The sequence below is a fragment of the Parasteatoda tepidariorum genome, chromosome 1 (genome assembly GCF_043381705.1).
Source record: "Parasteatoda tepidariorum isolate YZ-2023 chromosome 1, CAS_Ptep_4.0, whole genome shotgun sequence".
Taxonomy (NCBI): Eukaryota; Metazoa; Arthropoda; class Arachnida; order Araneae; family Theridiidae; genus Parasteatoda; species Parasteatoda tepidariorum.
In genome coordinates this window covers 107,587,559-107,600,193 of record NC_092204.1, presented here as the reverse complement: position 1 = coordinate 107,600,193, position 12,635 = coordinate 107,587,559, and the positions used below count along the sequence as shown (strand labels likewise).

At 29.8% G+C, this 12,635-nt stretch overlaps 1 protein-coding gene across 9 annotated transcripts in view; it reads right to left on the bottom strand.

Moving 5' to 3' along the window:
- Positions 1–321: 321 nt before the first annotated feature.
- LOC107439464 (aarF domain containing kinase 5) overlaps positions 322–12,635 on the bottom strand; it is a 21,984-nt gene continuing 9,670 nt past the window's right edge. For 7 of the 9 annotated variants that reach the window (XM_071184911.1, XM_071184903.1, XM_071184899.1 and 4 more), the window contains exons 7-13: positions 11,186–11,317; positions 9,674–9,757; positions 9,403–9,484; positions 8,222–8,392; positions 7,251–7,428; positions 2,709–2,876; positions 322–498 (exon numbers count right to left, since the gene is read on the bottom strand). In XM_071184911.1, the coding sequence (XP_071041012.1) occupies positions 390–498; positions 2,709–2,876; positions 7,251–7,428; positions 8,222–8,392; positions 9,403–9,484; positions 9,674–9,757; positions 11,186–11,317 (924 nt within the window). In that variant the 3' untranslated portion in view covers positions 322–389. Of the gene's footprint in view, positions 499–2,708; positions 2,877–7,250; positions 7,429–8,221; positions 8,393–9,402; positions 9,485–9,673; positions 9,758–11,185; positions 11,318–12,635 lie in introns of those variants that run through there. The other 2 variants (XM_071184914.1, XM_071184916.1) reach the window with 2 other exon arrangements.

Below are 12,635 nucleotides of genomic sequence, written 5' to 3'. Positions count from 1 at the left end.
AAATTATTTAAAAAAACGAATATTTGAATTAAATTCCTGTTAATATTCAAAATTATGAGTTAACGTAATACATAGCATTTCAGGTGTGTTTAATGTAAAGGATAACTGAAAAATATGGCAGTTTTTCTATTTTGATGACTATAAAAATCCACATGTGTTAATTATTTATAAAGTTATGCAACAATTATCTTGAAATTTATATTTTGTAAAATCTATTGGATTTTTTCCTATCCATGTGGGCAGCTATGAAAGTAATGTAATGAGTATTTTCGGGGTTTCTTTTATAATTTCTAGAGAGGAATCATTAAACAGACTAAAATCTGATGTTATTTAAATAAGAAAATACATTTTATTTTACACTTTTAAATAATTAACAAGAAACTTTATGTTCATTTCATGAGATCTAAAGCAAGAGAGGCACTTTCTTCAGAAGCTCTGCCAATAAGGACTAGAATCCGAAAGTATATGCTAATAAATAACATCTGCAATGATTCCCAGCTACAAAGAAAAAATTTTCAAAATACATTTGTGATACATAGCAAAAAACTTGTTTCAAACTGCTTAAATTAATGAATTTATTTTAGCGTATTTGTAAAGTCAACATTGCTTATTATTAAAATTTAAACTACCATGTTCTTAGAAATTATTTTGATCTTAGATTATAGCTTGTATTTATCCTTATGCTAGTTCTAAAAAACCTTAAAGAATTGTTGCATGAAGCAGGACAAAAGAGTTTGCACACAAAAGTAAATAATTTTGATATTGCTAATTCTTATAAGATTTTTGGTGGTGATAGGTAAGCTTATTTTCTCCCCAATGCCTTCAACTCTAATTTGGAGAGAAGAAATTCCTCTTTTTCTTTCACACATTCAGTGCACAAATTAAAAGAAAACATTGAAAAGAAAACATTGACTTGCCAAAATGAACTTTTATTAAAACTCTCAAATCATTACTTATGTATGATCTTTGTTTATGCAGATTTATTTAAAAAAAATTTTTTTATTGATATTTCTGAGAAAAGTATTAACTTTAGTGTGAGATGTTTTTGGCACATAATACTCTCTTGTGTGCTTTCTTGAGATGGTATTTCTTGATAGTCACACTTTAGGAAGAAAAAAATGGCCAAGTATATCTAGCTTACATTCTAGACAACATTGTATTCAATGTCATGGAGGGGAAAAAGTCAGCATTTCCCTGTACTTCATGCCAAAGCTCCTTTTACAGGGAACCAAAAAAAAAAAATCTCTGAATAGACCGGAATTAACAATGAAATTTTTCAGCAGTTGTAATTAAAATTATTTCTAAGAATCATGTTTGAGTAAAAAGATGAAAAAAATGTCAAATTACTAAACTATGCCTGTTTTCCTCATGATATTTTAAAATTTAGTAAGCATTTTTCTCTCAAACGTTATATATAATAAAGGTTATCTTAGTCTGTATTCATTCATACATTAATAAAAACAGAATACAAAAAAGAAAATGGAGTAGTTCATGTTCCTATATCAGTAGTTTAGGTGTTAACAAGTACAGTGAAGTCAGTAGTTAAAAGGTTTATTAACATTTAATTTCAATTTTAAAAAACATATTTTTAAATGCTGCATCTTAAGTAATCAATATATTTCTTTGTAATTAGTAAAACTATGTACCCTGCATAACTAGATTATAAGGGATGTAAAAATTTATATGTATATTAAAAATTGGTTACAGTTAATTTATCAAGAGTTTCGTAAACATTTTTAAATTTGAAATTAATAAATTGAGTCTGTTAAACTGTGCTAAGTCGACAAACATCCTTTTGAGAAAAACATTTCACAATTTGTAATGGCTTAACAAGTTATTTTTTTAATATATTTTTTTAATGAAAAATTTTTTTTTTTGTTGACCAATAATACAGATGTTAACTTTCAAGTGGACAAATTGTATCAAACATGCAGAAAATATAAGAATACTACTCCTTAAGAATAAAGTAAAAATTTATCAGTACCAAATGCTAGTTAAATTTGCTAATTTAGACTAAAATGTGTAATCCCTTAAGAGGCATCACTTTTTAGCTACAGATTGATAATTAGGCTATTGTCATGAACTGTAACCACAGAAATCACTATCTTATTGCATGCAAATGATGTTACAGTTTGTTTAATAAAAAAGTTAACTATAAATATGTCTTACTCAATTTTTACATGTTATAAATATAATTTTAAACATAGCCATCTTAATGAGATAAATGAAGTCACCAGGCAAAATTGCACTCCATGTACAGAAAGCTGATAACCCTGATTCAAATAGATTCTACATTATTAAAAAAATTTGGACTAAAAGAAAAAAACAGTGGGATGTGAGTGTGTAGCAAATTAGTTGAACGACTATAGAAAAATTTTGTTATTTTCTAAATTTTAGCTTTTCAGGCATGTGTAGGCCTTGTTTGACTTAATGTAGGTTTTTTTTCCTGTTGGACACTAATAGAGACTGAGTATTGGTCAAACTCAGCGTATCGTTTTTTAACCACAAATAAGAAAGTTAAAGTGAAAATTATTTTCCTCTCGACCAATTCGTGTTTCTTTTGGCACAAGTCTGTATTAATAGTCACTGTCATTTAAATTTCAGAAAATAATCTTTTCGAAAAGCAAGTCCCACCTGAAGCGTTATTATTTCTCAAACTCTGCTTTAAAATAACAGTAAATAATTATTTCATTATAAAAATAACTTACTGTAGCTTTGCATTAAAACTCAGCAAATCAATCCGGTTTCTAACAGCATTTATCAAAGTAGGATTATATTTATTATAGGCACCACGAATAGCTATCTTTGCCATAAGAGTATAACGATCCACATGGTCACCATGATTTTTAACTATGGATCGAACTGTATTGATATTTCTGAAAGAAAATTTCAAATATAGTTTCATTTTATATAAATATAGCAAGGCAAACAGTGGTTCCCAGCAAGAATTATAAATGTGCCCTATTTTAGACTGTTAACATTTTCCCCTTAATGTCCGGCAGGTGGCGCAGCGCCACAACTGCTGTGTCTGTTTTGCAAATGTGAGAGAGCGTAGAGGTACACGCAAAATGAGCCTGATGTGAAGAATGATGCAATTATTGATGTCTGTAAATATTGTTTGTAAATAAATTGTTAATATGCTAAAATAATCAAACTCTTACTTCCTCCTCCCCAAGGGCGCCGGCAGCGGGGTGCAAGGGGGTGCACTTGCACCCCCCTGGCTTTTTTTAAACAATTAAAGAGTATAAAAAATTTTTATTAAAAATATTTTTATTCAAAAGCAAATAGTTAAGCAATTATTGATACATAACAATTAAAAATTGTTTAATCAAACAAGAATTGTAATAGTCTTGTTAGCTGTCCAAATCTGTTTATAACATTTTCAATGAATTCTGAGTCATCTTTGATTCTTTTCTTATGCACACTGAGCATGCACAAACTACTTAATCTCTCGTGAGACATTGTAGTACCGATTCCATGTTTTCATGCGTCGCATTGTACTAAAAGTGCGTTCAATAGTGCACGTAGTAGCTTGAAGAGTTAGGCCAATTTTGATTGCCTCCGCTACAGCTGGATAAAACGGTGTGGCCTCAATATCTAAATCGATGTATTCGAGGGATTCATAAGAATTTTCTCTATTCCTCCACATTTCGGATCACGTAAATTCGTAATTTTTTTAAAATATCTTGTTAACAATGAAGAAATGTACAGGTATAGGACAAAATAATAGGAACATCTGTGAAAGAATGGAGTCGTTCTCGACCGTCCAATAAGCGGCGGGCACGTGTCGCAAGAATGTGACACCTAGTGGTGATGAAAGACAAGGTATCTGTCTAGCATTTGGCAGTGTGAGATTTGCAAGAGAAAAATCTGTTTCTAGCAAAACGAGATTATGTCCGACCTCTCTGACCTTAAAAGAGGCATGATAATCGGAGCTCGCCTGGCTGGAGCGTCCGTGTTCAGAACAGCGAACCTTGTAGGTGTTTCAAGGACCACTGAATCAAGGACTCTGTCGGCATACACAAAGTTGGGTAAGGTGTCTTCGGCGAGGCACAACAGCGGCAGGAAGTCGAAGTTGTCAGACCGTGATAGACGGGTGTTGAAGAGGATAGTCACTCGAAAACGCAAGACAACACTACCGGTGATAACATCCGAGACGAATACCCACCTTCAGAACCCTGTATTCATGAAAACTATTCAACGGGAGTTGCATGCTGCTAACATTCATGGCAGAGTAGCTATTCCAAAGCCGTTAATTTCAGCGCGGAATGCTTTGAAGAGACTACAGTGGTGCCAAGACCACCTACAATGTACACAACTGCAATGGGAACAAGTCATCTGGTGTGATGAATCCTCTTTTGCACTATTCCAGACCACCGGACTTGTGTTCGTGTGGCGAACGCCGGCAGAAGCATTTCATGTTGACTGCCTGGTTCCAACCGTGAAACATGGAGGTGGTTCAGTGATGGTGTGGGGCGCTATTTCTGCCCGTGGATAGGGGCCTCTCGTTGTCTTGAGGGGGTGGTCAAAGGGGACATCTACGCAATAAATGTCTAAGAGATTTGATGACTAAATTTAAAACAAAAGGTCATGTTAAGGAAACAATTTTGCATTCAGTTAAAACAATATCAGGTGATTCNGATAGGGGCCTCTCGTTGTCTTGAGGGGGTGGTCAAAGGGGACCATTACCGAAGCTTCTTGCATATCATCTTCACCATATGCTTCATACTCTCTTTCCGGGAGAGCGTCCTGTGTTCCAAGATGACAACGCCCCTGTTCACACGTCTCACTGTGTTCAAACATGGTTAAATGAGCATAATTATGAAGTGGACCATCTAACGTGGTGTCCTCAGTCCCCTGATCTCAATATCATTGAGCCTTTGGGGGGTTTTTTGGAGAAAAAAGTCCGTGCTCGGTTTCCTCCTCCACGCACACTCTCTAAACTCGAGACAGCCCTGCAAGAGAAATGGCTGCAAATTCCAAAGAACTTGAATTTTTGTTCAAGACCTTTATTTGTCAATCCCACGTCGAATGCAAGCTGTCATTCAGGCCAAAGGTGGCCAAACTCCTTATTAATAAAATATTTTCATTTTTTCACAGGTGTTCCTATTATTTTGTTCTATACCTGAATCTTGGAAAAAAAATTAATAGATGAAAGTATATGTAATAACTAGAAAAAAAAACGTAATAACAGAATATTTAAAAAAAGAAAAAGAAAAATGGGGGGGGTTAGTTTGTTAGACGGTTGCACCCCCTTTTATATTATTCTGCCGGCGCCCTTGCTCCTCCCCCCAACAGAGCTACTCGACACCTGAACAAAAGATATGATTACAACAAGACTTAACACAATTTTTTGGAAATTATAATATGAGACAAGAACACTGAAGAAACAATCAGGAATTTTTAATTATTCATTTTATATTAATTTATACACTTTAACTTAAATTATTTTAATATACCAATATTATTTATTGAAATTGCGTTAAAAAGGCGTAATTTATAAAAAAATAACTAAATTGAACTTTGTATACACCGAAAGTCTAACCACATAGAAATGAAATTTATCTTAAAAATACAAGGAAATAACTCGCTATATTCGAAGTTTAGTTAGGAGTTTTTTTCTAATTTCTAAAGTAAATTTTAAAAAAATATCCTATAAAAAATAGAAATATTTTGATTGAAATTCATATCATAAGAGTGCACAACCTTCTTTTTGAATAACGGGCTATGTGCCCAAATATCTAAATACATTAACAGTATTTTTTTTTAATACATAAATTTTTAATTATTCATTTTATTTTAATACAACAAAACACTGTGTCTAAAACATTGATGCAAAAGTCTGTGCTTTAGACACAGTGTATCAGTTTTTAAGGACCGTGGGAACCCTGTTTAATGAATGCTACATTTTGAAACAGTTAAGTACTTTTTTAAACTATCACAAATTAGAAATAAAGCTTAAAAACGGTGAAAAGTTTAAAACTCGCATTCGAATTCTGCGTTTTGTAATAATATTGTGTAAAAAAATAGAGAGATAAATTAAAAAATGTGGAAATAAATAGTAGCAACTGAAAAAAAAAATGTATTGATGATGAAATTGGCAGAAATAAAGCATCTGAAAAGAAATTATTAAAATGCCGAATTAGAAAATCGCTAGCCTGTATACCAGAACATCTGGGATTTTTGAAACCCTGTGGAAAAGTCTTCCAAAGAAGCATGGTAGGCAAAACTTTGTTTAATTTCAACAGAATTGTTCAATGAGCACTCTAACTTTTTGTGACAATGAATATTCTTGCATTAAGCCACACAATTAGAATATCCATCTAAAAATTAAATATTCACTGCCATACTAGTATTTGTCCTGAAAATCACTGCCTATTACATTAATTTGAATGCCTGTGTAGGGGTCAGGGTACTGTCCTTGCATCAGAAAGGTTCTGGGTTCGAATCATGGATGTTCTTTCATTCTCTGTACTATCTGTCCTTAGTGTGGGAGCAACACTGGCCCACCTAATAGGGTGCCCCTGAAAGAGTGGTCAACAAATTTGTCCTTCAGGTGCCTGTATGACCTAGGTCATTATCCAGGTGGGCATTGAAAATTTTTTTTTTTTTTTTTAATTTGAATTGATTGTTCAACGTTTTGCTATGTGTAGAGTTTATGACCTAAATACATTTCGACAAAAAAAATTATTATTATTTTTTTATTAATTCCAAAAAATGTTGAACACTTCACAGCCTCATTCATTAATTTATTATAAGTTTTTTTGTCGATTTCATAACAATATGATGCTGAAAAAGTGATAATTTTAATTAATTGCTCAGCATTTTTCATGATGCATAAATTTGTGTAAAACCTAAATACACTCTGACAGAAAATAAATTATTAAAATGCTTTTTTTTTAATTAAAAAAAAGATTAACACTGCACAGCTTAATTCATTACTGTATAAAAAGTTTCTTTTATCAATTATTTTTATTAGCATATTATAATGCTAAAACACTTCACAGCTTAATTCATTGACATATTAAATGTTTCTTTCATCAATTCTTCTTATTAGCATATTATAATACTAAAACACTTCACAGCTAACATTTATTTCTTAATTTCATTATTAATACTATAACAATAGTGAAAACATTTCACAGCCTAACATCTTCTGAGTTTTTTTTAAATGTCTTTTATAATCTTCAAATGCTGAAAAATAGCTCAATACACAAAAAAAATCATTATATTGAATGTGAAACATTTACCTAAACACAAGAAGCATAGGTAAAGGCAAGCTCTGGACAACTGTCATAATACTGTCAAAATGATCTTTAGCCATTTTTTTCATGTATGCAGTGTCTTCTGCAGTCAGACAATTAGGCAAACGCATTCCTTTTCTATTCAATGGCCTTTGCATTAAAATTTCACTAAAGAGATAGTAATCTAAAAAATTCTCACCAATTAGGACAAAATATTTTAACATATCAAATAATTACAAGATAAATAACAGTTCTTTAGATAAAAATATGTGTTTCCTGCTGCAAATAACGAATCTATATTTTGTTTACCATGTACCATTCCCCCCCCCCCAAAAAAAACATGTTTCAACATGGTGACTATATATATTTCTATAACACGCAATAACATATTACAGGCAAAGGAAAGGCACACTCATTGACAGTGGAATCATCGACAAATCTTGATATTTAATGCATCAAGACAAAGTTGAAGCTCTAGATACAATAGGAAGTGAGATATTTAAGAATTCATTAAAAACTTAGTGACTTTTTTACAACAAAAACAATATGCAATGAATCATTTTGGTATTTATATATCAATACCACAGATTTTATTTATACAGAACCATATATTTTAATCTAAAAGGCAGAAATTTATTCTATGATCAATAAAACAATTTGTTATTCCCAGATAAACTTTACTAGAATCTAGTTTTCGATTTAAAATTTGTTTTAATGCATTTAAACCCTTGGAGCATTAGTCCCAGTTTTTTTCCCCAAACATTCAGCTATCTCTGGAGCTGTATTAATAAAATAGTAATAATAAATAGTAATTAATAAAAGGTTAATAAAGTAAAAATTTACCATATAATTATTGTTATATTAAAAACACTGATTACGATCAAACAAAACATCAAGACTATCATTCTCCAATTTCCATCATTTAATTTTAAACATGTCACATTTTTTTTAAGACATAAAATGCAAAACATACAAACCTTGGACATTTAGTTCCTCAGAGAATTTTTTCATACTTTTGTTATCATTTAAAACAATGGATCTCCACAGACAGCAAAGAGACATACGATTTTCTACTGGTAAATATTCATACAAGCCATGATCAATGAGCACAATTTCAGCTTTTTTATTTTTTCCTTTACGAACCAATACTGGAAGGAAAAAAAAAAAAAGACTAGTATTATTATTTAATATCAAGTTCGACACTAGTCACTTCATGTAGCAGCATTTTTACAAAATTGGCCTTTGTTCAATTGTTTTTTTTAAACACATTCTCATATTTTTTTCATTTAGTTCACATGATTTACATTTTTGCATATCATGCATGAAATCATTCAATAGATAAAAGAAGCTATGTAAAGATACACTGAAATTGTCTCTTTAACAATGCAATTTTGTTAAATTAAATGAATAAGTCTGAGTCATTAAAAGGCAATTTGAGAAACTAGAGTTAAAAATGTGCCTCTACTTTTATATGACAAATTTATATGATTTAATTTGTCATTTCAAAAATACTCAACAGTTTTGTGAACTGTAACCTTTTTTCAGTAATTGATATTGACTATTTCTATTCGATTTATATTTCATTTGAAGTATATTTTGCACCTATTATGTATTATCTATATTAGTACAGTAGGGAACCGATTATCTGGAACGGTCGGGACCATTGCTATTCCGGATAACTGATTTTTCCGGTTTTCTGAATCGCTACAAAAAGCCGTTTTTTTAATTGTTAAAAACAACTAAAAAAAAAAAAAATTGGAAATAATCCTAAAAGTAGGAAAAAATGATGAAGTAATACACTAATGATTATTTCCAAAATGATGGTAAGGTAAACATTTTTAAAAAAGGAAAGAAAAATCGTAAAATCTTATGAGGAAAAATTTTTTTTTTTTTTTAAAAATGGCGAGAAAATTTATCGAATTTCGTTCCGGTTTTTTGGTTTTCCGGCTTTCTGATTTCCGGATAACGGGTTCTGTACTGTATATAAAATAGTCTTTTATGGAGTAATATAATAGTATCATGATTTATTTTGATGATTAATTTTAAACACCGGCATGATTTATTTCAAGTCATTATAAACAAAAAATCTTAAAATACCCCTTCAAAAAAAATAACTAAAATAAAAATGTTTATTTTTTTATCTCATTTTTACACATACTGTTTCCTGGATGAGGGTCGGCATGCACAAATCCTGTATGGAAAATTTGCTCAGCAAATGTCCTAACCATTTTTTGACCAACCTACAACAAAGTAAAATTGAGCACAGTTAAAATTTTAAAAATATATAAAAATAATTAAACGTGAGTATGATTTATAATATTCCCTTCACTCATTGAAGATTTTTTAAAATGCATACATATCTTTAAAATGTATAAAAATTTCTATACAATATAAAAATAATGATTTTCAATATAAAAATATAAACTCACATCAACTATGTTTAAACCAATTTTTTGAATACCTTTGACATCATCTATATCAACACCATCAATGAATTCAGCTGTTAGGATTCTCTGTAATAAAGAGAAACGGGCAAATAATTTTAATTAAAAGTAGATCAGCAGACAACCCCAGACTCTGGCTGGAGGAATATTTTCAGAGACGGGCTCAACATTTAACTTTATTTTGATATGTAATATAAGATAAATAAATAATAAAAAAACATTAAAAAAAACATAAAATATAAGAATAACGAATAATAATTTATAGGAAATGAATATTATTCCTTAACCTAGATAAGTTGACCATGAAAACAAATAGACAGCCTACACAGATTTCTGTATTACAAAAGAAATTCATTCACACTGAAAATTATGTTATTCCTGCATATACTATATAATGAAAAAAGAGAGGTAGAATATTTGTAACAAGAGAAGAATTTGAAAAACTAACAACTGTGATGTGGAATCTTATTAAAGTACATTTTATATGGTATAGTGTTTTAAAGTAAGAGTTCATTGTTGGCAGGAAATGGATTTTTCTCTGATGAAATCTTACTAAAGAGTTTAAATAATTTTTTTTCTTTTTGTAGTTTTTGAAACAATAAAAATTGCCTGACAGGCGTGTCAAGTTAGAAATATTTGTAGGAGAGTTTTTATCATTGCTAAGCAGTGGACTTTTTTGATAAAATCTGACTACTGAGCAAAAATAATAACAACACAAGTTTAAAATATTTTGCCCTTAACAATTGAATTTGTTTAACATTCAAAAAAAGCTATTTAAAGTTTTGAGATTTTTTAAATAAATAATTAGATTCAAAATTGATATAAATTAAAAACAATATAATAAGTACTGACAGAAAATATTGAGAAAATGTTCAAACTATTTCGTTTGGGAAAATAAAAATTATATTCTTTTTGAACAAAATGAAAAAAAAAAATTTTTTTTCCTGATTGCTGGAAAAAAAAAAGTAGAAAACAAAGTGACGTGGAAGAAAGAATTGAAAGAAGTTCATCACATAACAAACACAAAAAGTTTCTAGACACTCATACCTCTGCAATAATAGGACAACAAAATACTCCCAACAAAGCTATCATTTTATGAAATATATATATTGAAATAACTAATAATTTTTTAATATTTGTGTCCTTTAATTTCCTATAAAGAATAAACAAAATAGTATCTAAATAGAGTCAGACATTTAATGAATCACTGATTCAATTGAAAGGTTTGATTGATTGATTTTTAGGGGGGTAAGAAATAAGGGAATATAGTATAAGGGGTGGGACTAATATACCAATAAAGGTAACATATTTGAATCTAAGTAATTTTCAATAGGGTTTAAAACCTTCTCCCTCCAATGCATGACTATAAAATTTTATATTAATTCTAATATAATACTTTTTCATTTAAATGATAAAGATAATTTTTGTAACAAACAATAGTAACAGTTTTTATGGGTTACCAAAATATACCTAATATGAAGAGGAAAAAAATTTAACCTTTGTAGATAACTCCCAATAAACTTTTGGAATGTAAACAAATGATAAATGTTTCAGATCATTGGCACATCTTTCCATATTTTTGGCTTCATTGATAAAATCTAATTCAGCAACCAGACTTTCTCTCAAATACTACTGAAAACAAAAAATAAATAAATTTCTAAAGCAAATTTAAATAAAAATAGATTTATAGTTTACATATTAGAGATTTATTAAGATAAAAAGAAAATCAATTAAAACTTTAGCATTTTATCAACATGGCTATGGGGTCACAGTATTATACATTTTCAGTCAATACTGTATTGCATAATTGAAATCAAATAGAACTAGAGTAAAACTTTGAAAAATCCAAATTTAGACAAAATTAGTCTAACTTTTAATCAATTAAGACAATAATAATTATGACATAGCTAGGCCCTGGGAGTAATCTATCATCAAAAGAATTGTGAAATATGGATTACTTACCACCCTATCAGTAAAATAACTTGGACCAATATTCACAAATCTTGGCCCAATAAAGGTTCAAACGGCCGTTAATTTCTGATATTGGCCCTGTATGGAATTGTCTGACTCACCCAATATTTTACAACCAAAATCAGCCCTATATAGAGTTGCCAGACTTACCCTACATTTAAATTCTTTATTTAGCCAATATTAAAAAATCTAGATATCTCAATATTGGTTTCTATAGGACTCATATTGAGCCCAACTGGGACCAAAGTAAAATTGTTGCCCTATTGAGAATTTGAAGTGTTTATTGCAAATCATTTAGAAATCTAAGTTTTCTGTACCTTTCAAATTTCTTTTCAAAATGCTCAATTTATTCATCAGTCATATATTTCTTTTTGTTCACTCTTTTTGTGAAGTGTTCACATTCTTTTTAGTTTTTGCTTGTTCTCTATAAATATGTTATTTTTCAAAAATCTTGGCTCCTAACCAGTGTAATGCTACATGCTTAGAGTGAACTTAATTTTAAAGGAAGTAGACAGAAGAATAACACAAATTGCTAAATAATTCAAAATTCAGAAAAGCACTTTGTTTGCAATAACTTAAAATCGTGACGTAATTCTAAAGGCTGAAGAACAAAGGGTTCTGATTTCATAACATCATTCTTGTGAAGCAAAATCTAGAAAAAGTACTGAATGAATATCTAAAATTTATGCACAATTTTGAAATATGTCATTTAAAAAAAGTTTACATGTATTTTTAACCTTTAATGTACTATATTAAATAATACTTTTACTCTATTGACATAAAAAACAAAAATGTGTATTAGTGTCGGTTTCATAATTCTACTTAAAGTGTAGTATAGTTTACTCAAAATAAACCCAGTATTTAGGAAATATAAGTAAATATTTGCACTAATTTTATGTAGTCAAGATATATAGCGATCTAACATTATAACATCATTTTCATTTGGACCGCAAGGGTTGTTATATCAAGTGGCGAC